Here is a 27,293-nt window from a genome sequence, read left to right as displayed (position 1 = left end):
ATATATATATATATATATATATATATATATATATATATATATACACACATATATATATACACATATACATACACATACATATACACTGGAATAGAATAATAGAATAGAATAGAATAGAATAGAATAGAATAGAATAGAATAGAATAGAATAGAATAGAATAGAATAGAATAGAATAGAATAGAATAGAATAGAATAGAATAGAATAGGTTGGAAGGGACCTTGAGGTCTTCTAGTTGTGTATATAAACATATATATGTGTGACTGTGTGTGTAGCCTTTCCTGCTGCTGTAGTTGCCCTTTGAGATGAGGCTGATCCCAATGTTCTCAAACATCTGCTATTTATTTATTTATCTATTTATTTATCTATTTCTATTTATCTATTATTTTTACAAATAACTCCGGGAGGCAAACATCTCTAATGCTCCTGCCTCCTCTTATTTTCCCCTCAACAACCCTGTGAGGTGGGTTGGGCTGAGAAAGAGTGGCTGGCTGGTTTTCATGGCTAAGGCAAGACTAGAACTGGCAAATCTTCCACTTTCTAGTCTGGCGCTTTAATCACTAGACCAAATTGGCTTTATGCATTCCATACTTCATATCTTGTCTTAGTTGCATAATATCCTTTTTTAGTTTCCTCTCGTTTCTTTTGTCTGTACTTCTTATTGTTGTTGTTAGTTGCGAAGTCGTGTCCGACCCATCGCGACCCTATGGACAATGTTCCTCCAGGCCTTCCTGTCCTCTACCAGTACTTCTTATAAGGAGGGACAAAGGGAAGTAGTCAGACATATGAGCTGACACTGCTCATCTCTTTACACTTGATGTATTTGTACCTAGCTATTATTTTTTTTAAAAAATGAAAAGACATAATTTTACACTTGATACATGCTGCGGGTTGTTCTGCCCCTATGGAATTCCCACCTACAGACAACACCCTTCCCTTTGCGTTGAATCCCAGTAAAACAAGCTATTTTGTTCAAAACTGTCTGATTAGAATATCACGGTGACTTCGGGCTCAGTGGACAAATTCAGTAAAGCAGATGGCAACGCAGAACAAGCTGAATGCCACAAGGAAGAAGCTAAAGGCATAGTGAAATTTGGATGGGTAAAGGGTGTCCTGGTAAGCAGCATTTATTTTTATTTATTTTATTTTATTTTAATTCCATTTATATCCTGCCCTTCTCCGAAGACTCAGGGCGGCTTACAAGCTTAGCAGTAGCCTTCATTCTATGTATATGCCTGCTTATTAGGGCTTTCACACACACCCAAGCGGCATTATTACAAAGTCAGCTTAATTGCCCCCAACAATCTGGGTCCTCATTTTACCTACCTCGGAAGGATGGAAGGCTGAGTCAACCTTGAGCCTGCTGGGACTCGAACCTGCACTAATTGCAGGCAGCTGGTGTTACTTAAGGAGGCATTAGCCCAGTGCTCCACCAAGGCTTGTCTTGTGACTGTACAAGTACAGAACATCTGCTTTTAAAATTTAAAAAAGTTGGTAATGCCATACTGCAGAAAAAGCAGACCAGATACTTTCACTGGGGATTTTTGTTACGAGATTTTCATATTCATCCATATGCATGAGGGTGATTTGAAGTAATCCTGTCGTATGATTGAGTTCTTCACATCTCTGTTCTTTTTCTTCTTCTTTTAAAAAAAAAGTTGAAACATTAACATTTTAATTTTTACATCAAAATTTCTACTTTAACCAGGTAATGACTGTTCTAACAGAACAGTTCGCTTCTAAAGATATTTTATAGAATTTGGGTTCTTTTTATTTCAAGCTGTTACAGTTTTTAAACTTGTCACGAATGCCTTTTTAATGCATTCCTTTTTTTTTTTTCAACAGGACTATTTTTGCCCACTTTAAACCTGTTGCGTTCTGCGGTTATAAGTTGATACAATTCTTTTTGTTTAATTTTAGGCGAGATGTGTGTTGAACGTTTTCAGTGCATTCAATGCATTTTAATTTTTCGAGGCATTTTCAAGGCTTCTGTTCTTTTTTCACGGAAGTACTTTTATCCGTTCTAAACCTGTTGCATTCTGTGGTTATATGTTGATATGATTATTTTTGATTGATATTTAGGTGAGATGCATGTTGAACATCTGGGGTGTAATGCTATTTATTCGTCTTTCCTGGATCATTGGCCAAGCTGGAATTGGTAGGTTTTTTTTGTTTTTGTTTTTTTTAAAGTACGGTATAAATTTTTATTATGGCCAGAGGAAACAGTTACTTTAAATTGACTACATGTTATAGTCTTGAATAATAGCTACCATGGGGATCGAGGTTACTATATTGTCTAGTTTATAGCCTGGGCAAGTTCTACAAAAGAATTTTAAAATATTAGCAAAAAGTATATAATTGAAATATATATATATATATATATGTGTGTGTGTGTGTGTGTGTGTGTGTGTCATATGTTAACTCTTAGATTACCTTGCTAGGCCCCAAACATGGGGCAAATCTTTATTTCCTGTTTTCAGCCATATCTCAAAGGCCATCGAACAGGCTGTAGTCACACCGGACAGTTCATATATTTGGCAGAATATATATATATTCTGCCAACCTAGCAGTTTGAAAGCACGTAAAAATGCAAGTAGAAAAATAGGGACCGCAACGGTGGGAAGGTAACAGCGTTCTGTGCGCCTTTGGCATCTAGTCATGCCGGCCACATGACCACAGAGACGTCCTCGGACAAACGCTGGCTCTTCGGCTTTGAAACGGAGATGAGCACCGGCCCCCCATGTAAGATTGAGGGTGTCTTGGCGACGTTTCGATGAGGTCCCACTCGTCATCTTCAGGCTTGTGTCTTCGGCTTTCTGCTTGAAGCCTGAAGATGACGAGTGGGACCTCGTCGAAACGTTGCCAAGACACCCTCAATCTTACACGGGAAAAGACCTGAATACACCAAGACCTACATACCTGTACCCGTGAAAACCTACAAATATATATATATATATATATATATATATATATATATATATATATATATATATATATATATATATGTAAAATTTTTAATGAATTGGACAGAAAACTGAGGGTTGTAGAATTATGTATGCCTGCTCACATACATAGATACAGATATATAGATATAGATATGACTATTTCTGAAATGTAAAGGATGTTTCCATTAGTTTTCTACCATAAATAATGTACGATAATTCTGGGTAAATCCTGGTCTGTTTTCTGTCATCAATGCTTACCGGTTTTCAAAGAGAAAAGAAGAATCTTCTCGGTGATCCCTCATTTTCCGAAATTGAACATTAAAATGGTCTCCTCAAAAACAGTCCATTCCAAGCATCTAAACTAAGATGGGCTTGTATTATAAAAACTAGCATCAGTGATACAGATTTTCTCTTAAAATGAACAGAATTTCATCCAAGCACTATTTAATTTCTCTTGCAAACAGATTTTACAGGGATTTTCTAGAGGTTTCTTAGAGTTCTTTGGAAATTTTCTGTGTCCCTAGTCACGCACGCCAGTTTAAAGGGCGATCCATCCCTTTTAGAGCACAAGGAACAGGCAGGAAATAAGCAGATGAGAAGCGGGGAACTTTTGTCAATCTACACAATTTTGCACGTTGGGCCATATGCCCGACAATCGGATGCTTAGGGAGTTTATGATGCATAGCAAATGAAGCCTTGCTGCTGGAGATCCATAGAAGTATGTGCCTTGCCATGCGATTCTGCATATTAACATTGCCAAGACTTTGCTCTGGGGTGTCATGCAAAATTGGGTCTTGGGGTTGTTGGTTTTTTTAATAGTAGCTTAGTAACTTATTACCATCATCAAGGAGCATTAAATTTGTTCTTAGGTATGAAAATAGCTAAGGGCAAGAGTAATTCATTTAAATGTTACTTAATGACCTTGCAACTGGGTTTTTAATCTAAACTTTAATCAGAACTCAGCCTCAGCCCGTAATAAGAGCAGATGCAATGAGTGAACATGGCACATTTCATTCTAAAATTACGATTTGCCAGTCATCAAATTTTAAAATGCAGGGGAGGTGGGGGGGAGGGATAGAAGAAAATAGGTAAAACAGCTTTTTGTTGCCTTTTCTTTTCAGACTGTATAAATATATTAAAGTACAGGTGGTCCTTGATTTAAAACCATTCATTTAGTGACTATTCAAAGTTACAACAAAGTTACATCCTCGCTTTTGCCCCCTCCCCCCCCGGCTGGTCCCCAAGGCTGAAAAGGTTGGGGAAACTGTGTTCTAACCTATAGTTAGATAACTTCAGAAAGAAAGAAATTGATTAGAAACTTATAATGAATTAGCAGGTTTATAGATGGAGAGGAGGGATGCGGTGGCTCAGTGGGTTAGGACGCTGAGCTTGTGGATCAAAAGGTTGGCAGTTTGGCGGGTCGAATCCCGAGTGCCGCGTAACAGAGTGAGCGCCTGTTACTCGTCCCAGCTTCTGCCAACCTAGCAGTTCGAAAGCACGTAAAAATGCAAGTAGAAAAATAGGGACCACTCCGGTGGGAAGGTCACAGCGTTCTGTGCGCCTTTGGCGTCTAGTCATGCTGGCCACATGACCATGGAGACATCCTCAGACAAGCGCTGGCTCTTCGGCTTTGAAACGGAGATGAGCACCGGCCCCTAGAGTCGGAAACGACTAGCACACATGTGCGGGGGAACCTTTACCTTTACCTTTATAGATGAAGAATCTAGGGATACACTACCGTTATTTTGAGGTGCGACCATTGGCCTTGCTGGTCAGAGCTGATGGGAACTGGAGGAAGAGAGAAATGAATGAATGAACCCAGGGAGGTTTCTATTGATGAATAGAGATAAAAATATTCTGGCTTGTAGAGGTGCCCATTTTTAATTACAATTTAGAAATGTAATCCCACTGCCTCAGTGCTCTGCAGATTATCAAAGCTCTTAATCCTTGTCCCAGTCACTTATTTAACATTTATATTACCTGGATATAAATGGATCTACAGTAAAGACGAGAGAGGAGTTCTTCCAGCAGCAGGGATAAAGGTGCTTTCTCAATGAAAAGCAGATTCCTTCTCATTTAAACCGCTACCTCAGGAGAAGCGTTTTGAAAAGTTGCAGACCATCAATTATATTTTGTCATCTTCTCCTTGCTGACAGGTCTTGGAGTTATCATAATCCTTCTTGCTACCATGGTTACTTCCATTACTGGCTTATCAACTTCTGCAATAGCAACTAATGGTTTTGTCCGTGGAGGTAAAAAATAAAATAAAATTCTTTAGGGTTTTTCCCTTTTCCACAGTGCTCACAAACCTCTGAATTAGCTCCCTGTTTATTGTCTTATGAGTCAAAAGTTCTCCGTTGTAACAAGCAGCCTAGGTCATGGTCATCCCTAGAACCAACAGGTGAGTCATACCCGCAACTCAATTAACCTTCTATAATTAATTCGCAAAGACAAAGCCGGGTTCAGTTCACGAAGGTCTCAGACTGATGGAAGAACGGAATCCATTTTTTCCCTAGATTTTTTTTTTAAAAAATCAGACTCAAAAATTACAGGTTGCATTTCCTGGACTGGACTGGACGTGAAGACCATTATTCCTTTCCCGCTAACACTTATTCAAGTTCCCTAGAAGGTATTAATTCATTCTTCTGCTTTTAAAAAATACCTGTTTATACACTATCCACGAGAACACAGGCAATCAGCTCCGATGGAAGCAGGACCCACAGTTCTTGACAGGTATTTCTTTAAATTCTGATGAATCGAGAGTGCGTGATCAGCTATTGTCAGCTCCAGTCTGACTTTCCCCTTGAGAGATGGCTTCTTATCCAAGGAAACCAGCTTCCTATTCGTGGATTTTAAAGTGAAGGATATAACCAAGGTACTTGGGTCAAAGATCTCTTTTGGGACTTTTTCAGGTCTCGGAGTCGTCGTTATTAGCCTGAGCGCAGTTGTTACAACCTTAACAGGTATTTCCATGTCTGCCATATGTACCAATGGAGTGGTAAGAGGAGGTAAGTCCCAATAAAGGAGAATATTTGTAGCTCAGGATTGAAATGAAGGGTCCTTGGTGCTTTCTGAGCTTGGTGGGTTTTTTGCAGACATTTCATTAGCCAAACTAGATAACATCATCAGTGTTAGAAGGGAGAGGAGGAGGAGGAGGAGGAGAGCTGTGGGGTCCTGGGTGCTCTCTGAGCTTGGTTGCTTTCTTGCAGACGTTTCATGACCCAAACTAGCTAACATCATCAGTGCTAGTGAAATGTCTGCAAGAAAATCATCAAGCTCAGAGCATCAAGGAGGTACTGTAAGTCCATTTGCTGTTAGAATAGAAATTATGGTTCCTTCTGGACAAACTATCACCCAATAGATGGGCACAGAACTAAAATATAGTAGAAAATCATATGAGTCATAAAGAAACATTTCTGATAGAAGGAGGAGGATGGCAACTTAGAAGGCTTGTAGAAGCAAAAGTAAAAAAAAAGAACAGCTAATACTCTCCAAATCTTTACACGAGCTGAATCGGTGAGGGCTTAAACATCTGCTTAAAGTAATTGTGAAATTACTTTCCATTGCAAAAAAGCAGACTTAGATGATGTAGCTGAAGAATAGGTTGAAAAATAAAAATAAATTAAGGGAAATTGCTCCTGTTGGAAGTGTACTGTACAGGAAGAGGCTTAAATTGCTTTCTTATCTGCTGCCCTTGCTTAGTTCTCATTATTTTTAACCAGCATGAAGATGCTCGAGCCTTTAAATCGTGAGTGACTACTACGTCTTTAAATGTTGTTCAACACCGTACTTCATGGAATCCAAAGAACCTGACATGGCCTGTTGCATGCTGAAATGCAAGGATTTGCAGAGGAGATTGTGCTCCTGCAGACACGGAGAGAATTCGTTTCTATCTCATCTCTTTGTCTTTCCTAAAACTAGTGTTGTAATTCTATTGAACCTAAAGAGATTATTGTGAACAATCTACATACAGGAATTCTATAGAGCCATCTTGAGAAGACAGATGGGGAATGCTTTCCTGTGTTTTGACATATGTTCCCGTTCATCCAAAGCTCTTTATGCTTTATACAGAACGTGTTAAAATTAAAATAACGAAAACTTTTAAAAGGCTGAGCAGACTTTGTTAACTTTCAGCATCTTTTGAGAAGAAGCCACGATTCGTCTCAAAGAATGCTTCGTAATGTCATAGCAGAGGATAATCCTAGTCACGTTCAGCGTAAAAGGCAGTCCTCAACTCGCGACCCCAAAAATCGATCTTGCTAAGTGAAACAGCTAACTGAAGGTTGCCCCGTTTTACGACTTTTCTTGTCACCGTTGCTAAGCCAGTTGCTGCGGTGGTTCAGTTAGTAACGCGGTCCTTAAGTGAATCCGGCTTTCCCATTGTCTTTGCTGGTCAGAAAGTTGCAAGATCCGGGGGACCCTGCAACCGCCATAAATAAGAGTCAGGGGTCAAGCATCTGAATTTTGATCACGTGATCACGGTCCTACGTTGAGGACTACCTGTATGCAGATCGAGTGCTATTCAGGTCGTCCTCCACGTGCCACGCTTCATTTAGTGGCCGAAGATACTGAAAACAAGCGACTTGTGACCAATGTGAAAAATGGCCACAAGGCACCTTTTTCAGTAACTTCGGCCACTAAGTGAAGCGTGGCAAGTGGAGGACTGCCCGAATAGTACTAGATCTGCATACAGGCAGTCCTCGGCTTACGGCCACCATTGAGCCCTAAATTCATGCTGTTAAGTGAGAATTTATTAAGTGAGTTTTGCCCCATTTTACGACCTTCCTTGCCACCATTGTTAAGTGAATCACTGCAGTTGATAAGTTGGTCACCCAGTTGTTAAGTGAATCCGGCTTCCCCCATCGGCTTTGCTTGTCAGAAAGTCACAAAAGGGGATCACGTGACCCCCCCCCCGGGACACTGCAACTGTCGTAAGTATGAATCCGTTGGCAAGCGTCTGAATTTTGATCGCATGACCCTGGGGAGGCCGCATAACGGTGAAAAATGGTCGTAAGTCACTTTTTTCAGTGCCGTTGTAACTTTGAACGGTCATTAAATGAACAGTTGTAAGCCGAGGACTACCTGGTGCTTCACGTTAAGGCAGGGCTCTTCAGACTTGGCCCTTTGATGACTTGTGCAAGTTTGAAGACCCCTGCATTAAATGAAGCAATGATTTACAACAGGGGTGTCCAACCTTGGCAGCTTTAAGACTTGTGGACTTCAGCTCCCAGAATTCCTCAAACAGTGTGCCTGGCTGAGGAATTCTGGGAGTTGAAGTCCACAAGTCATAAAAGGGCCACGTTGGAAGACCCCTGCATTAAATGAAGCAATGATTTACAACAGGGGTGTCCAACCTTGGCAGCTTTAAGACTTGTGGACTTCAGCTCCCAGAATTCCTCAAACAGTGTGCCTGGCTGAGGAATTCTGGGAGTTGAAGTCCACAAGTCATCAAAAGCTACTGCTAAGCTTGTAAGCTGCCCTGAGTCTTTGGAGAAGGGCAGGATATAAATGGAATTTTTTTTTAAAAAGGCCATGTTTGAAGACCCCTGCCTTAAGGCAAAACATTTTGGATCACATACGGTCCTAGCGAAAACATAAGGTCCCGTGCAGGTGCGTCCATCAGCTAAAGCCTCTCTTTATTCTGCCGGCAGGTGGTGCTTATTACCTGATCTCACGGAGCTTGGGGCCTGAGTTTGGGGGCTCCATCGGTCTCATCTTTGCCTTTGCCAACGCTGTGGCAGTGGCCATGTACGTGGTGGGCTTTGCCGAAACCGTTGTGGAACTCCTGAAGGTGAGCATCCTTGTTTGCAGACGGCTAAATTTAAGGAAACCTGCTCCGTAGCTTTTCTTTGCCTGCTGTAACAATCACAGGTCTCATAAAAGACAAGTCCAGAGTTCCTTCACCGCGCTGTTTATTCTGAGTCGTATAGTTTTGCTTCCTTACTACCGGATCAAGGAAACGCTTCTTCTTTTCCCCCCAATGTTTTATTAATTTTTTTTTACAATCACAAATCCTTAATATTTTATCAGCAAGGTATTGTCTGGGTTTCAATATTTCGCTTACCAATTGAACTCCTTTCCCTCTACCTCATTTTTCTAGCCATTGGTAAAATGTATCCCATGTTCTGAAGGAAATGCTTCTGAAAGTACTGTAAAAGTTTCAAAAACTGCTAAAGGGAATTAGGGCTCAAAATAGGCAGCCCGTCACCTTGACGGCTGAGGTCCAGGCAAGATATGAAACGCAAGACTCCTTACCCATGAAATGCAAGGAATCCCTCTGTAGAAATCCCCTTGTATTTTACTGGAATCGTCTTACAAAAAATATATTCTTAATAATTACTTTCTTGCTGTTTTCTTTTTTTTCCAGAACAGTAATGCCATCATGGTTGATGCAAGCAATGACATCAGGATAATTGGCATCATAACAGTTATAATTTTATTGGGCATTTCGGTGGCTGGTATGGAATGGGAAGCAAAGGTAAAAAAAAATTTTAAGCATAAGAGTTTAGAAAAACAAATAGAAAGCCATTCTGTCTACTGGTGAGACTATTGTTGGATTTGAGCATTTATTTTCACTTATTTTTTACTTGGATATATAAGCCCCAACTAAAGAATTATCCCAAAGAAATCTATTATGAAAATGTTCTTCTTTTTTCCTTACAGGCCCAGGTGATTCTTCTACTTATACTTCTGGTTGCCATCATAAATTTTTTCATTGGGACTGTTATCCCGAGCAATGCTGAAAAGAGGGCAAGAGGTTTTTTCAATTATCAAGGCAAGTGCTCCTAAGTGCTAGAGGGCTTCAGAAGTGAAAAATCTGTCACGCTAAACAAGACTCACATTAATACGAAGTGGCAAGTTGCAGGAGAGAGCCACTGTAAATAGGAATAAAAAAGCAAGCACTTACAGGTAGTCCTCAACTTACGACCATTTTGTTCTGTACCAGCCTGCTACCGGCCCTGCAGAAAAGGCAGGGACAACCCCTTTTACAAGAAGGCAAGAGGCTGGAATTAAGCCTGCCAAATTTATTGATACAAAAACAAACGGAACAAGACACGAACCAAGAAACAGGAGCTTTTCAAGTGGTTGCCTTCAGCAAACCAGCCCTCCCACACATTCCCCTTTTATACAGTTCAGGGTGTGGCTTCTCTCTGCCTCCTTCCGAGGTGCCCCATTGCCTTCCTCTGTTTACTCCTGATTGACTGCCTCCTGCGTCGGGCGTCCTTGAACAGGGCCAGCTGTGGGTCATCTTCATCCACGCTGTCAGGCTCACACAACTGGGTCTGCGTCGTGACCAGGTGGGAGGGGCCTGGCTGAGGGCTCTCATCAGCAAGCTCTCCAACACCCCCCTCCTCCTCTGAGTCGTCCGACCCAACTGCCGAACCCACAGGCTGACCCTGAATCACAACACATTTGCTTAGTGACTGTTCAAAGTTACGATGGATACTGTAACAGACGACCAGGCTGATTTTATGACAAATAGCCAATAACTTTCCACTGATTAATCTTAGTTGTGCTCCTCCCAACCAGAGGATTTTAAGAAGAGGCTGGACAGCCATTTGTCTGGAATGTTACAGGGTCTCTTGTTTGAGCAGGGGGTTGGACTAGACAACCTCCAAGGTCCCTTCCAAACTCTGTTATTCTCTAGAGTAGATTTTGGTGAAGGAGTCTATAGAAGAGAGGGAGAAAAATATAAAACCAGTCACAATGAATGATTAAGATCTCTGGCATCTCTGGAACTTGAAAAGTTCACATCTTCCCTTATTTCTGGTGTGTTTGTTTGCAGCATCCATATTTGCAGAAAACTTTGGGCCAGAATTCAGAGGGGACGAAGGTTTTTTCTCGGTGTTTGCCATTTTTTTCCCAGCAGCCACTGGCATTCTGGCAGGAGCCAACATCTCTGGAGACTTAGAGGTGTGTACATTGAACAGTTAACCATAAAACCACAACGCTGTCACAGTAATGTCGCCTTAGATAACCTCACGTCTTCTGGGGAACAGTAGGAAGAGTTGAGTATTAAAAAAATATTTTTAACACAGGAACAAAGAGCGAGATTCAAAGAATCCTGACTGCAAGGGGAACATTTCGTATCGATTTGGAAAATGCTTTTTGCAAGAACTTGTCAAGTGTATAATTAGTAGATGTCTCTGGAGAAATACTTCTGGATGTAGTTTCATCTATTCACCTAATTTGTTAGCTTACATTCCGTTCTTGCTTCCCAACAGTTGGGATTCGATGATAGAGGTAGTGAATCTGTGGACAATCAGACATTGTTGAACTCCGAGTCCCAATCTATTATAATAATGGTAAAGGATGACGGGATTTGGAGTCCAATGTCTATACTAGTGGTGCAGAATCATTGCCCCCCTCATGCCATAAGTGGCCACCAAAGATTCTGAACCTGGCCCAAAACTTCTAAAAATTACCACCTGGTTGCAATTGGAAGCCTACTAAAGGGTACAGGAATTAAATACCTGACAAGTAAGCATTTGAATTAAATATAAATTAAAGGTAAAGGTAAAGGTAAAGGTTCCCCCGCACATGCGTGCTAGTCGTTTCCGACTCTAGGGGCTGGTGCTCATCTCCGTTTCAAAGCCGAAGAGCCAGCCCTTGTCCGAGGACGTCTCCGTGGTCATGTGGCCGGCATGACTAGACGCCAAAGGCGCACGGAACGCTGTTACCTTCCCACCGTAGTGGTCCCTATTTTTCTACTTGCATTTTTACGTGCTTTTGAACTGCTAGGTTGGCAGAAGCTGGGACGAGTAACAGGCGCTCACTCTGCTATGCGGCACTCGGGATTTGACCCGCCAAACTGCCGATCTTCAGATCGACAAGCTCAGCATCCTAACCCACTGAGCCACCGCGTCCCAAAATATAAATTAAATTGCATTAAATCTTGTCTTTGTTCTAACCCTCTCTTCTGCTCTGGCCATAGCTCCATTCACTGTAATCTTTTTTACTGTAATATCCCAGGATCCCCAAGAAGCTATACCTAAAGGAACAATGCTTGCCATTCTGATCACAACCATCGCTTACATAGGCGTTGCAATCTGTGCAGGTAAGAAACCAACCCGTTTGCATTCATATTCAGAGTGCTACTATCAACGTATTTTAAATCCCTTACACAGATCAATCACATTACAGGTAGCCCTTGACTTACAATGTTCTTTCAGGGACTGTGCGAAATTGCGAATTTACCCCTGAAAAGGGACACAGGGAGTCCTCAACTTACGATCATTCGTTGAGCGACTATGCCAGGATACAGCAACACTGGAAAAAGTGACTTATGACCACTTTTCACATGACGGTGGCAGCATCCCTCCCCCCCACGGTCACATGATCAAAATCCGGGCGCTTGGTAACTGACATGTATTTATGTCGGTTACAGTGTCCCAGAATCATCTGATCATCATTTGCATCCTTTCCAGCTGGCGCCCGACAGGGAAAGTCGACGGGAAAGCCAGGGTCACTTAACAATCATGTGACTCCCTTAACAACCATCACAAAGCCAAGCGCAACTCACTTAACAACTGCCTTGTTTAGCAATGGAAATTCTAGTCTCAGTTGTGGCCGTTGGGTTGAAGACCAGGTGTAACAAGGTGCAATAGGGACAGGTGAGCTTTATGCAAACACAAGACGCTCCGCCCCTTTCTGTGTCCCTCTCTTGGCGGCTGAGAACTATGGGAGCAGAGCATGGGACTGTTGCTGGAAGAGAGGACGGGCAATTTTCAGAGTACTTTTCCCTCCGATTTAAGCAATTAGGGATTTGGAAAAGGTGCGTTAGGCAATCCTGATTTATTTGCCAATAATCAGAAACACAAGACAAAAATGGCCCCATTGCATAGCGATCTCGCTGACACGAAGCCCTACAGAGACCCAGTTCTTCTACTTCAGGGTTCTTCAAAGTGGAAGGATGGGGGCCCAGGATGGTGCTGTTGTTTGCAGTAACTATTAGTTAAAAGTTATTTCTGTGAAATGGTTCTCACCTAACAAATGCTTGGGGATCGATAATCAATCAGAGACTTCATGAATTAAAGAGTTTAGGGGAGCCCTGCTCTACTTCATCAACGATGTTTTATGATTGTTCGAGGTGTGGTAGGTCTCCAGCGACTTCTCTGCCATCTTCCTTCGATATTAAGTACGGCGCTGTAGGTTTAATCCTTTGTCAGCGGCACATTTTATGTGTGTTCTCCTTCGCTAAAGTGGACAGTAAACCCCACAGAAACATCAAACCGTTTTAGCAAATGGCCCCATTTATTTGCAACCTACGTGGCCTCAGGATAACAGGCAGAAATGTGCATGGAAATATAAGGAGCCCAGCGATATTATTGTGCTGTCACAAGGAAGAGGAATAATAATAATAATACCCTGTTATTTCCACAGCTGCTTGTGTCGTGCGCGATGCTACAGGGAATGTCAACGATACCGTGGTATCTGGGATGAATTGCAATGGATCGTCTGCCTGTGCCCTGGGCTATGATTTCTCCAGCTGTAAAATCCAGACATGTGATTATGGGCTGATGAACAATTTCCAGGTTCAAAAGCATGCTAATTATCCAATTTGTATAACTGTGTGTGTTATACCATATATTTGTACATAATAGCATGAACTAAATATTCACATAAGCATGGATAGTGTTGGTTTTTCAATACTGCTACTGACCATCTAGCTGGGGGCGGGGGAGCAGTTATGTATGTGTGCAAAGGAAAATGAAAGAGTGGAGTCCTTCATGCTCTCTGAGCTTGGTTGTTTTCTTGCAGACGTTTCATTACCCAACTAGCTAACATCAACAGTGCTAGAAGAGAGGAGGAGGAGGAGGAGGAGGAGGAGGAGGAGGAGGAGGAGGAGGAAGAGGAGGAGGAGGAGGAGGAGGAGGAGGAGAACTGTGGGTCCTTGGTGCTCTCTGAGCTTGGTTGTTTTCTTGCAGACGTTTCGTTACCCAACTAGCTAACTTCAACAGTGCTAGAAGGGAGGAGGAGGAGGAGGAGGAGGAGGAGGAGGAGGAGGAGGAGGAGGAGAACTATGGGTCCTTGGTGCTCTCTGAGCTTGGTTGTTTTCTTGCAGACGTTTCGTTACCCAACTAGCTAACTTCAACAGTGCTAGAAGGGAGGAGGAGGAGGAGGAGGAGGAGGAGGAGGAGGAGGAGGAGGAGGAGGAGGAGGAGGAGGAGGAGGAGGAGGAGGAGGAGGAGGAGAACTATGGGTCCTTGGTGCTCTCTGAGCTTGGTTGTTTTCTTGCAGACGTTTCGTTACCCAACTAGCTAACATCAACAGTGCTAGAAGGGAGTGGGGTTTGCAGAGTAGAGGAGAAGGTGGACTATGGGGTCCTTGGTGCTCTCTGAGCTTGGTTGTTTTCTTGCAGACGTTTCACTACCTGACTAGGTAACATCATCAGTACTAGAAAGGAGTGAGGTTTTTTTTCTGTTTATATACAAGTGACTTGCCCTGTCAGCGTTGGTGGGAGCATTCTGAAACGAAAGGGCTTTGGAGGACTGCACCCAAACTATATTTCATGTTCATCCTTATCCAAATGGCCATGAACTATGGCTTGCAGGAGCAAGACAGCTCAGGAGGAGCAGATAAATTTCCCACATGCAAAGTTTCATACCTAGCTTGTAGGAGCTTCTACCGTAGCTCCAATTATGATCAACAGAAATGGGGAAAGCCCTTTTCGATATCCAGTAGAGGATGATCTTCTATTAGACAACAGAGACTAGTTTAACCGGTGATAAGTCATTTTTTTCTTTCTAAGTTTCTGCAAAGTAACATTTCGTTAAATGGATGGAGTGAGAATTCAGACATCCTAAAGTTCATGATCCAAACTGGAATTCCATCAAAACTTTAGACTGGACTAATTCATTGCAAAGTACACAGCCCAACTAAATGCTAAGCGATAGAAATTATTTACTCAAAACCACACCACGAAAGATTGTGAGAACTTGGATGTTCACTCTTTTAGAGACTATTTTAAAAATGCATCTACTGGAAATACATAGAGTTGTCTATGATTTAGATGTCCATCAATAAAATGTCTCACAAAAGGTCTCTATTCACTGTCTAGGCTACGCAGTAACTTTCCCAGATACTAGTTCAATGAAATGCTTGATAGAACTTTCTTAAGGAGGTCATACAATAATATCTATTTATATACATGCCTGGATTGGAGACTGCTACACATGCAAATTCTCTTTTGCTTATAGAAAGCTTGCTTCCTCCTTAAGATATAGCCAGCTTGCCTTTTTTGGCCTCTTGTTCCTTCTGAACGGCGTCATTTGCAGAAGAAATAAAAACGATGCCTTTGGCTTCCAAAGGAACAAAACAAGTTTCAATTAAAGAATAATCTTCTCCATTATGAGCAAATTGTGGTGGGGTTTTTTTGACAACAAAAAGTAATTTGCTGTGCTGAACAATCTCCCTGACAAGCTGTTAATGGATGACTTAAAAGATCATAAGAGAAGAGCCAGAATAACAATGCACGTTGTTATAAATTCAACAATCAAGGGATTTGCAAATTCTGTTTATAGCCTAGCTGGTACAAATTTAATGGCTTTCTTTTATTCTTATTTTTCCCTTCCCAAAGGTTATGAGCATGGTTTCAGGATTTGGACCCTTAATCACCGCTGGGATATTTTCAGCCACCCTGTCTTCCGCGTTAGCTTCGCTTGTGAGTGCGCCAAAGGTTTTCCAGGTACATTCAGGGGCCAAACGTGTTTTTTCTATCTTTTCCCGTAGCTCTACAATTTGTTAGCCATGCTTATGCTGACCAGTTGATCAGCCGGGGTGTGCATCGCAAATACAACAGGCGTGAATCCCATAGATTACGTTAACACATTTTGCAAGATATACATTGGAGAAGTTTTGAAAAAGGCTCGAGAAAATATCTAGCATCATTTAACAACTCAAAAGGGAATTCTTCTCCGTGATTTGTCTAAAATGGTAGGGTTTTCTGCCTGAGCAGGGGGTTGGACTAGATGACCTCCAAGGTCCCTTCCATCATCATCATCATCATCATCATCATCATCATCATTATTATTCATTAAACATGAACCTGTCAACTGAACATTCAAATTGACTGACGCTGATGGTTGACACGGGTTGCTGCCTGCATCCTATTATTATTGTTATTGTTTGTTCAAATAGAGGTTCTCCTCGCCCACGCTCTTATTGTAATTGCACTACAGGTAGTCCTCGATTTACAAACATTCATTTGTTGACCAGTTACAACAGCCCTGGAAAAAGTGACAAATGACTGTTTTTCACACTTACGGCCACTGCAGCATCTCCATGGTCAGGTGATCCAAATTCAGATGCTTGGCAACTGACTTGTACTTATGACCGTTCCAGTGTCCCGGGGCCAGTTGAATCCCCTTTTGTGACCTTCTGACGAGCAAAGTCAATGGGGAAGCCAAGATTCCTTTAACGACCGTGTGACTAATTTAACAACTGCAGGGGTTCCCTTAACAACTGTGGCAAGAAAAGTCGTAAAATGGGGCAAAACTCATTTAACAACTGTCTCGCTTAGCAACAAGAACTTTTGGGCTCAATTGTGGTTGCAAGCCCAGGACTACCTTACTACAGAAATGCTACTTTTTAATGGTGGTGACCTTGATGGGATGTCTGAAAACATGATGATCGGTACAAGTCAGTATCCCACACAAGGGTGCAGATGGAGTTATTTACATCTTTCGCATCCTCACAGGATCACTGCACTCCCAAGGTTATCAGGGTGGGTTAAGCAACTGCCAATTCATAATAATGTAGTTTAAACCCAAGACTTTAATGATACATCACTTAAGTGATGGGCGTGCTGTTCTTTTGATGATGGCCAAGAGACCAAGAAGCCAAGAATTACACTTCTTAACCAAACTCTGCTCTTTCAACAGGCTCTCTGCAAGGATAATATCTATCGAGCGCTCCACTTTTTTGCCAAAGGATATGGGAAAAATAACGAACCAATCCGAGGATATATTCTGACTTTCCTCATTGCTTTGGCCTTCATTCTGATTGGTGGGTACAGCTCAGTGGGTGTTGGATTGGTGTTTGCAATGGAAAGACCGAGAGCAGTCTGAGAAAAATACAGTACCACCAAAAGCATTGATTTTTATTTATTTATTCAGTTTCTATAGCTGTCCAATTCCACCAAGCAACTAGGCGAAACAATAATTCCAGTGGAAATGTATCATAAAAGCCCATCTAAATTCCGATCATCAAAAATTCGATAATATACTTTCTATTCTAGTGACAAAAAAACCCATGGTCCAAATAAAAAGCTGCCTGGAGAGGAGTCACTTTGGATAGTGAGAGACATGGAAAGAAGAAAGAAAGAAAGAAAGAAAGAAAGAAAGAAAGAAAGAAAGAAAGAAAGAAAGAAAGAAAGAAAGAAAGAAAGAAAGAAAGAAAGAAAGAAAGAAAGAAAGAAAGAAAGAAAGAAAGAAAGAAAGGGAAGGAAGGAAGGAAGGAAGGAAGGAAGGAAGGAAGGAAGGAAGGAAGGAAGGAAGGAAGGAAGGAAGGAAGGAAGGAAGGAAGGAAAGAAAGAAAGAAAGAAAGAAAGAAAGAAAGAAAGAAAGAAAGAAAGAAAGAAAGAAAGACAATCCATTGAATCACTGAGTTTATATATCAGGCTAAACCATGATGTATTGATGTTTGTGCCTTGCACTGTGTCACTCAAGCCATTATGGTTAAGCATGGTACATCATGGTTGCACCAGGTATAAGAGTGGTTGAATCAATGGAAGCTTTGCTCCCCCAAAGATTTGGCTACAGATACTTGCATAGTATATATGCATCTTACTCAGTTCCTTAAGAAATCAGGCAACTTCTTCAGGGCCTTTCAGCGTAGCATTAAGTGTTGTTGTTTTTTTTCCAAATGTCTACATAAATCAAAGGTCTGCTGTTCCAAAGCAACAGCACAGCGAATTCCACCTGCTTTTATAATAAGTTCACAGCGCTGATCCCTGGGAGATTTCTGCTACAAACGTTCCCATTTGATCATCCTTTCTTTCATCTTACGTTGTTTAAAATTCCTTTGTGATTTCCTATTTGGAATACACACAAAGCTTTGTCACTTTTACAATAGAGTTTTTGGGTTTGGTGCAGACCATACCTATTCCATTCTAAAGAGAGAGAGAGGAGAGGAGGAGGAGGAGGAGGAGGAGGAGGAGGAGGAGGAGGAGGAGGAGGAGAAGAAGAAGAAGAAGAAGAAGAAGAAGAAGAAGAAGAAGAAGAAGAAGAAGAAGAAGAAGAAGAAGAAGAAGAAATAATAATAATCTTTCATAATTTTTATTTTGTTTTTAAAAAATGGAGGGCTTAAACAATTACAGGTAGTCCTCAATTTACAACTGTGTGTTTAGTGACTGTTTGAAGTTACAGACCTGCAGATGTATGACCGCTGCAGCATTCCCGTGGTCACGTGATCAAAATTCAGACACTTGGCAACTGACTCATATTTGTGACGATTGCAGTGCAAAGGCATGTGATCACCTTTTGTGACCTTCTGACAAAAAAGTCAATGGGGAAGCCAGCTATACTTAACAACAGTGTTGCTAACTTAACAATGCCGTGATTCACTTAACAACTGGTTCAAGAAAGGTGATAAAATGAGACAAAACTCACTTAACAACTGTCTTGCTTAGCAAGGAAAATTTTGGATGAAGTCTTTCTGACCAGATTTAAAGTTAATTCGGGTTAATTTATTTATACTTGATTTTGAAATCATACACAAGTCCAAACACAACGCTAACAAAATACAAAATATAATGCAATCCATCACATCACCTCTCCCTTCGTAGACACAATCCATCACCCGTATATTTTGTCATATATATATTTTTTTTACAGCCGAGCTGAACACCATTGCTCCTATCATCTCCAACTTCTTCCTGGCTTCCTACGCCCTCATCAATTTCTCTTGTTTCCACGCGTCATATGCAAAATCTCCAGGTTAGTTTTTCATTGCGGATTTTCACTTGCTTCTACATCTGGTAACTCAGTTTTTTAAGACTTCTTCCAAGAGCGAATAATTCCAGGAGGCTTAAGCAGGAATAGGGACTTTAACATTAGGGGGAGCCGAGGACTGCAAATCTTGCCTAACAAGCGGAGGAAAATGTGCTTTACTCCTTGGTGGGTTGCCTTTTATATTGTGGCATGTGTTTTATTGGGCAACGACTGTGTTTTATTAGATGCAGAGAAATGACTGAGGGCAGTAAATATATATTGGGGTACGGCACGCTAGATCCTAGCAAACGAAATAAATCCAAACAGCCCTGTAGCGTCAGCTGCCAAGGGCTCGAACAATCCTCTCCTTTTATTATTTAGCGACTTTACCAAATCCAAAGAGGCTCAAAACAAAATCATGTAAACCAAAACAAAAATAAGTCACAATTAAAACCTTCTTCTGCCTGGCAACTCCCAGTCCCACATTGGCAGTAATGCTTATTCAACAGCGTAAGATATATTAAGGAACAGAACAACAAAAGTTGGAGAGGACCTTGGAGAGGTCTTCTAGTCCAAACCCTATACATTTACTCAATCAATCAATCAATCCATTCTATCTGGCTGATTAGGAATTGACCCACTTTTTCTGATTCCCATAGGCTGGAGACCTGCCTTTAGGTATTACAACTTGTGGGTGTCCCTTTTTGGAGCTGTGCTCTGCTGTGGTGTCATGTTTGTCATCAACTGGTGGGCGGCTGTGATCACATACGCTATTGAGTTCTTTCTGTATATTTACGTGACCTACAAGAAGCCAGGTAAGGCTCAGAACAATAAGTAAATAAGCTGCTCCGGCTGGGGAGGGGAGAAAACTTCAGGAGAGTCTAGAGAACATAAAAACAGTAACTGTGAGAGGGACCTTGGAGTCCTAGTGCACAATCACTTGACTATGTGCAACGGCAGCCAAAAAAAGCTAATACAATCCTGGGGTGCATAAACAGAGGCATAGAATCAAGATCACATGAAGTACTAATACCGTTTTACAAAGCCCTAGTAAGACCACACCTGGAATACTGCAGCCAATGTTGGTCACCATATCACAAAAAAGATGTTGAGAGTTTGGAAAAAATTCAGAGAAGAGCAACTAAGATGATCCAAGGCCTGGAGGCTAAAACATACGAAGAACGGCTGCGGGACTTGGGTTCGGCTAATCTAAAGAAAAGAAGAAATAGGGGAGACATGATAGCCGTATTCCAGTATTTGAGGGGCTGCCACAAGGCAGAAGGGGTCAGGTTATTCACCAGAGCACCAGAGGGAAGGACGAGAAACAATGGTTGGAAACTGATCAAAAAGAGAAGCAACCTGGAATTAAGGAGAAACTTCCTGACACTGAGGACAATCAACCAGTGGAACAGAAGTTGCCTCCGGAAAGCATGGGCGCTCCATCACTGGAGATTTTCAAGAAGAGACTGGACAGTCACTTGTCTGAGAAGGTATAGGTTCTCCTGACTGAGCAGGGGGCTGGACGAGAAGACCTCCAGGGTCCCTTCCATCTCTATTCTATTCTAAGGGACCTCAGAGGTTTTCTAGTCCAACCCCCTGCTCAAGGAAGGAGACTTTTTATACCATCTCCAACCAAAGGGTTGTTCAGTCTATTTTTGAAAAACTCCAGTGATGGAGCACCCACAACTCCAGAAGGCAAGCTATTTCATTGATTAACTGTTCTCACTGTCAGAAAATTTCTCCTTGCTTCTAGATTGGATCTCTCCTTATCAAGCTTCCACCCATTACCTTCTTGTCCTGTCCTCTGGTGCTTTGAAGAGGCATCTCCTGAAGAACCAGAAGACAGTTATCAGGTCCTCCCTAATCCTTCTCTTCGGTGGGCTAGACATACCTAGCTCCCTCAACCGTTCTGGGGCAGAATACTTTGTATTGGAAACAATTTCTAATATGAGAGTCAGCTCTTATTCCTTTTCTGCCCACTCTTAGTTAAAATCTCACGTCCCAAAAATTTTGCCTGCCCTGCTTTATAACCGATCGGTGCAATATCCTTGCTGTGACTACACCCCAACCCATCTGACAATGAAAAAGTTCGAGATAGACAAAACAAGCAGAGGTAATCAAAAGCACACACACACACACACACACACACACACACACACAAACAGACAAAAGCTACAGGGTAATTTACAGGTGGTTCTCTTATTGTTTTTCTTCCTTACTGTATGTGTGACTTGCATAGGTACGTACTGGAATCCATCAGCCTTTCACTGCCACGTCTAATTTAGTTACCAGGGGGATGTTCCTAGTGGAATTATTTTTAAAAGAAGATTCTGATTTCAATTTCTCCTTTCTTCGTTCTTCTGCTTGTCCCCAGGGTGCTTTTTAATGCAGCTCAGTGGGAAAGATTTCAAACAAGCACACACTTTTTTCCCCTAAGAATCCGGTGTATTCCCATCTCTGATAACTAATCCTATCTGTTAGATGACTGCTGCCATTTTAATCTGGCATGCTCTCTCCTGTTAGGAAAAAAAATATCTCTGGAGGGATCTCCAAAGGTAGCTTTTGAAAAATGGTTTCTTTGTAGACTACCAACATATTGCCAGTAATGAGGTTTTTATGAGTTCTGTAGAGCAGCATTATTGTAGCTTTTCTACACAGAGCGCTGGAATTAACTAGAAACCTTGTCTTGCTTGCTTGCTTGCTTTTATGATTATTATTTAGAAGTCTAATAGCTATGCCATCACGTTCACTTTCTGTCGATCCCCTTAACTGAAGTAAACAATATTTCTTTAGCTTGTATCAACGCTGTGCAAGCTTTAAACGTGTACGTTTTCTCTGCTTTTTTTTTCCTTAACAAGCTTGTTTTCCATAAAATACTATATTATAAGCTATGCGATTCTCAAAAAGAGCTGAAAAACATTAATGCAATAGACTTCATGGTTGCCTTTGAAAAGTTGTCTTTCTACTTAATAGTGAAATTTGGCATCAGGCTGGTTAACTGTTCAGAAGCCAAGCAAGAGAGAGACAGAAGTGTTTTCAATTCTAGAAAAATCTCAGAATTGGACAGAAACAAATAGGCTTGAATGTGAATGTAAATCACCAATACCACTGCAAATGTTGGTGATAAAACTTCCAGGTTTAAGAACGTGGAAGACACCAAGATAACAAAATGTTTAGAAGTTCACTTGAATATCTATTTTCACTCTGTTGCACAGAACCAAGAGAGAATGGATTATTTCAATTTTTTTTTATCTGATAAGACTGGTTAGAAAAGAGTCAAGCAGGAGAGGTATAAAGAAAGGCAGAGAGACGACTTTGGGGAAGGAATGGGAGAATTGTTAAAGGAGAAATGCCAACTCAGTCCCGAGAAAGGAACTCAACATATTGATCAAATAATCAATAATCGATGTCTTGTTTATGTAGCTTTGATAGGCTTACAAAAAGGGGTGGGCAATTAATTTTCCCAAGGGGCCATATGAGACACTAGGATTGTCGTGAAGGACTGATTCAATAGAGCTGTGAAGGTGCGCCGGCATGCACACATACATGAATGGGGGGGAGGGGGAAATAGCAGTTGCCTTCAAAATAGAAGCGATCCATGTGGACCTGACAGCGACAGCCAATGGGCCAGATGTGGCCCAGGGGCCATAAAATCCCCAGGTCTGGCTTACACAATTCTGTTATTACACCCTACAACAATGAAGTCATTTTCTTGGAATCTCAGCAATGTCTGTTTCTTGATCTCGCCTACCTTGAAAGATTGAAAAAAAAGGCAGGAATGCAACAGGGAAAACCCGGGTGACCACTTTGAAAGAGTCTGCATATATTGTCGGGGTAAATTTAAAAATTCAGTAGGGCTGACTTCCACTAGCCAGGCATAAGATCACAGTTCGCATATAGCATTCCATATATAAAAATCAAGTAGTACTTCTTGTTACGACGGATCCAAAATAGGGTATCTGTAAAATGACTTTTGTTGAATACAGAAGCTAAAAGCGATGTGGTTTCTTTTTGCTTGGACCACAGAAGTAAATTGGGGATCCTCTGCCCAGGCACTTTACTACATTAATGCCATTGAGAGCGCATTGGAACTAACTACAGTGGATGATCACGTGAAGAACTTCCGGTAGGTTGTTGCAGAAAGGGATTCAACGATTATCAGATGTAAATGCACCCTCAGATGTAATGCATCTCCTTCTACCTTTTGCAGGCCTCAATGTATCGTTTTAACAGGAGGACCTATGACAAGGCCGGCTTTGTTAGACATCACTCATTCATTCACGAAGAACAACGGTCTTTGCATCTGCTGTGAAGTGTTCATGGTAAGTTTGGCCCATACATATCTGTACGTGATTCACAACTGGAAACCGCGGTTTTCTACACAGAAAGCTAAGTCACAGACAGATCTTCTTTGATAGGAAGCTCGATCCTGACTGGCTCAAGGTTGACTCAGCCTTCCATCCTTCCAAGGTCAATAAAATGAGGACCCAGATTGTTGGGGGCAAGATGCTGACTCTGTAAAACTGCTTAGAGAGGGCTGTAAAGCACTGTGAAGCGGTATATGTCAAAGTCTTATTGCTATTTTCCTTCCTTCCTTCCTTCCTTCCTTCCTTCCTTCCTTCCTTCCTTCCTTCCTTCCTTCCTTCCTTCCTTCCTTCCTTCCTTCCATAACTCTGCCAACTGCCAGCAGTTCAATCCTGACTGGCTCAAGGTTGACTCAGCCTTCCAGCCTTCCAAGGTTAGTAAAATGAGGACCCAGATTATTGGAGGACAATATGCGGACTCTGTCACTCACTTAGAGACGGCTGTAAAGCAAAGTGAAGCAGCATATAAGTCTTAAGTACTATTGCTATTTCTATTTGTTCAGTAACTGAAGTTACAGTGGCACTGCAAAAAGTGAGTTATAACCATTTTCCACACTTATGACCGTTGCAAGATCCCCACGGTCACATGATCAAAATTTGGACGCTTGGCAATTGGCATTATGACGCTTGCAGCACCCTTTGGTGACCTTCTGTCACTTAACACTTAACAACTGTCTTCCTTAGCAAAGTCAAGGACGACTCTTCCAAATAATAAAAACAGCACAATCCAATAAAGGGTGGATTTTTTTTGCCCCGTTAATTTATAATGCTAAGTTTGACTCCTTATTCCAGTAGGTATTTTATTCCAGTCTATAAAAGCTTTGGACAGAAAGGTTTCCATTTTTTTTTACTTATTGGTTTCTAGTTTTATATGTCTGCAAATATTTTATATAACATGCTGTGTTGGTTTAGGTGTTTTAAATTCCTTCTCTAAAATCTCCAATAACATTTAGCTTTACTGACTAATAAAAATTGACATCATGAACTACTATGAGCAGTTTAACTGGGAAAATAAGAGAATGATAAAATAGGAGCGGGCTATCGATACGACTCCCATTAAGATTCTAAATGATTCTTACTTATATCTATTAATCCTCGGTTTAGTTTATATTCAGCTGATGCACGAATCTAAATTTTGGTAGCCATTGGGAAAAAACTATAGCTAAGTACCTGTTTTTATTTATTTTTTAATTCCTGTAGAGAGTGCTGTTTATTCTAAGCCTTGGAAAAATGCTGTCAGGACCCACCTCAATCCACATCTTAGGAAATAAGAACTCTTGGATGCAAGTTTAGTCCAAAAGGAAAATGTTTACTAGGATGGAATCGATTGTGGGAATACAAGACGGAATCTGACAAAAGTTACATTTCAATCCTATATAAACCATTCCCATTTCAGCCCCTCCCCTCATCCATTTGGTCAGGCTGTCGTCAGTTGCTAGGTGTCAGGTCCTTCCATGGGAAAGGGAACTCTCCTTGGTTTTATGGTTATTGCTTTCCTTTTCAGTTGTAAATGAAGATACAATCCAGACCTGTCTGTCCCCCTCCCTTCCCCAGTTAAGACATCCCCTGTTGTTTGAAAATCGCTTTAGTAACCATCCTTTCCCCCCCCCCTCGGAGAGATGGCAGAATCCCCAGAAATAGCACGTTGTTCTACCTATACAATTATGAAATGTGATATAAATGGATTCTGACAAATGCAGCAAAGCTACATGATGCATACAATATACCAATTCAAAACGATACTCTTTCATCTTTGATGCCTTATGCCATATCCCAAATTTAAGGCCAGGACTAGCAGCCAAAAACTCAGCATTAAGATCCTCTACAGAAGATCTGATGCTGATGGAGGCCGTTCTTGACTTACAACAATTCATTTAGTGACTGTTCAAAGTTACAGCAGCACTGAAAAAAGTGACTTACAACCGTTTTTCACACTTACGACCGTTGCAGCATTCCCATGGTCACGTGATCAAAATTCAGATGCTTGGCAACTGGTTCGTGTTTATCACGGTTGCCGTGTCCCGGGTGACGTGATCCCCCTTTTATGACTTTTTGACAAACAACGTCTATGGGGAAGCCAGTTTCACTTAACAACCATAAGGTAAAGGTAAAGGTTCCCCCGCACACGCGTGCTAGTCATTTCCGACTCTAGGGGCCGGTGCTCATCTCCGTTTCAAAGCCAAAGAGCCAGCGCTTGTCCGAGGACATCTCCGTGGTCATGTGGCCGGCATGACTAGACGCCAAAGGCGCACGGAACGCTGTTACCTTCCCACCGGAGTGGTCCCTATTTTTCTACTTCCATTTTTACGTGCTTTCGAACTGCTAGGTTGGCAGAAGCTGGGACGAGTAACAGGCGCTCACTCTGCTACGCGGCACTCGGGATTCGACCCGCCAAACTGCCGACCATCTGATCGACAAGCTCAGCGTCCTAACCCACTGAGCCACCGTGTCCCTATATAACAACCATATTACTAACTTAACAACTGCAGTGATTCACTTAACTCTGGGAAGAAAGGTTGTGAAAAGTGGCAAAGCTCACTTAACAAATGTCCTACTTAGCAACAGAAATTGTGCTTCTAGGTCTAGGATTACCTGTATGAACCTTCAGCAGTCCAGTCCTGAATAAGCCCGTTATTTTCAGGATATCTTAGCCCTTTCAAGACCGACTTGCAAGTTTAATTTTAAACATGACAAAGGAAACCTTTGCATAATGGCTTCAAATTCATATTTTCCATGGCTAGACTGGAAAGCACTGCCATTACATGGCCAACAGACTTGTAAACGGGCCTGTGTCAAAACTGGGATTTGTCGGCATATGTTTGTTTATATAAAACATATCCTCTTCGCTTCTAAATGTTGAGAAAACATTTAGGGCAGCCAGCAATCATAAAACTCTCCAAGAAGTTCCAAAGCTAATCTAATTTGAAACAAAACAATTGCAAAGCGGAAAAAAGGGAGGTGGTGGAATTAGACAGTCTATGACATCAGGTGAAATTTATAGCCAGTTATCACTGAAGGGAATAGCAAATTGTCTTCTGCAGGAGGAAGAAAAAAAAAACCTTCCACAATTTAGATGTAATTCCTGAAAATGCCCTTTCTTTGCTCCCCCATCTGCTGCTGAATTCTTTTATGCAAAACACCATGACTAAATCCCCAGGTTAGGGAGGCTTTCGCGCATAGATACTACGAAGTACGAACATTATTTTTTTAAAGAAAATAACTGTGAATACTTGGGAGTCCGGTTACCATAGAGTTTCTCTGTTAATCCTTCATGGTTCCCTCATTAATTGAAACTCCCAAAGCTGAATTTTTGAAATGGGTCTTTTTCTATAGTCATCACGAAACTTACGTGGCTCAACACAGACTGAACGGAAAGTGAACGATTTGGACCAGCAAAAAATTGAATCTCTGCAAAAAAAAAAAAAAACCACCAACTTTTGTGGGAATCTATTTTTTTTCCTTGACACACGTCGCAGCCCCTCACCGAGTTGATTCATTCCCTCCCTCGAAATCAGGCTATTGTGTAGGGCATAATGCAGGCTCCTCTCTAATGTATGATCGTGTCACACAGGGCCCACGCAAGCTGTGCGTTAGAGAGATGAACAGTGGCATGACAACGAAGCAGGCCTGGCTGGCGAAGAATAAAAGGAAAGCTTTTTATGCGGCGGTGGCAGCCGACAGCTTTAGAGACGGAGTCAGAAGCCTTCTTCAGGTGAGCTGCTTGAAGTGTGGCTTCAAAGCAGCCTCCGCTAGCCAAGAATGTTGGTTTATTCGGGAAGGTTTACCTTTGGAAAGCATCATGGAGCTGCAGAGGGTATCCTAGGGGCACTGCTCTTTGTATTTTAGCTTACTTCAAGAATAACTCTACTTTGAGGCAATGAATTTATAGGGGGAAAATGAATCCATTCCATATTCTAATGTTTCTCACTTCGGTAGCTGGAAGATGGGTGGGCTTCAACTCCCCAAATTCCCCAGCTATCATGACTTACTTGAAAGATGTGTAGATTTTTACTTCTGGAATTCCCCAGCCAGCATGGGAATTCTGGGAATTGA

The 27,293-nt window shown here is 41.6% G+C and overlaps 1 protein-coding gene across 1 annotated transcript in view; it reads left to right on the top strand.

Annotated features, from left to right (window-relative positions):
• SLC12A1 (solute carrier family 12 member 1) overlaps window positions 1–27,293 on the top strand; it is a gene marked incomplete at both ends in the record, with an annotated part of 36,921 nt that overhangs the window by 965 nt on the left and 8,663 nt on the right. The window contains 16 exons of the mRNA XM_081337242.1: window positions 990–1,115; window positions 2,082–2,157; window positions 5,857–5,952; window positions 8,596–8,735; window positions 9,312–9,422; window positions 9,608–9,719; window positions 10,731–10,858; window positions 11,918–12,002; window positions 13,328–13,479; window positions 15,525–15,632; window positions 16,828–16,951; window positions 18,781–18,882; window positions 19,536–19,691; window positions 22,903–23,002; window positions 23,087–23,198; window positions 26,812–26,952. Of these exons, the coding sequence (XP_081193368.1) occupies window positions 990–1,115; window positions 2,082–2,157; window positions 5,857–5,952; window positions 8,596–8,735; window positions 9,312–9,422; window positions 9,608–9,719; window positions 10,731–10,858; window positions 11,918–12,002; window positions 13,328–13,479; window positions 15,525–15,632; window positions 16,828–16,951; window positions 18,781–18,882; window positions 19,536–19,691; window positions 22,903–23,002; window positions 23,087–23,198; window positions 26,812–26,952 (1,869 nt within the window). The remainder of the gene's footprint in view (window positions 1–989; window positions 1,116–2,081; window positions 2,158–5,856; window positions 5,953–8,595; window positions 8,736–9,311; window positions 9,423–9,607; window positions 9,720–10,730; window positions 10,859–11,917; window positions 12,003–13,327; window positions 13,480–15,524; window positions 15,633–16,827; window positions 16,952–18,780; window positions 18,883–19,535; window positions 19,692–22,902; window positions 23,003–23,086; window positions 23,199–26,811; window positions 26,953–27,293) is intronic.

This window comes from Vipera berus (genome assembly GCF_964194415.1).
Source record: "Vipera berus genome assembly, chromosome: 12".
Classification (NCBI taxonomy): domain Eukaryota; kingdom Metazoa; phylum Chordata; class Lepidosauria; order Squamata; family Viperidae; genus Vipera; species Vipera berus.
This window is presented reverse-complemented; position numbering and strand designations above follow the sequence as displayed.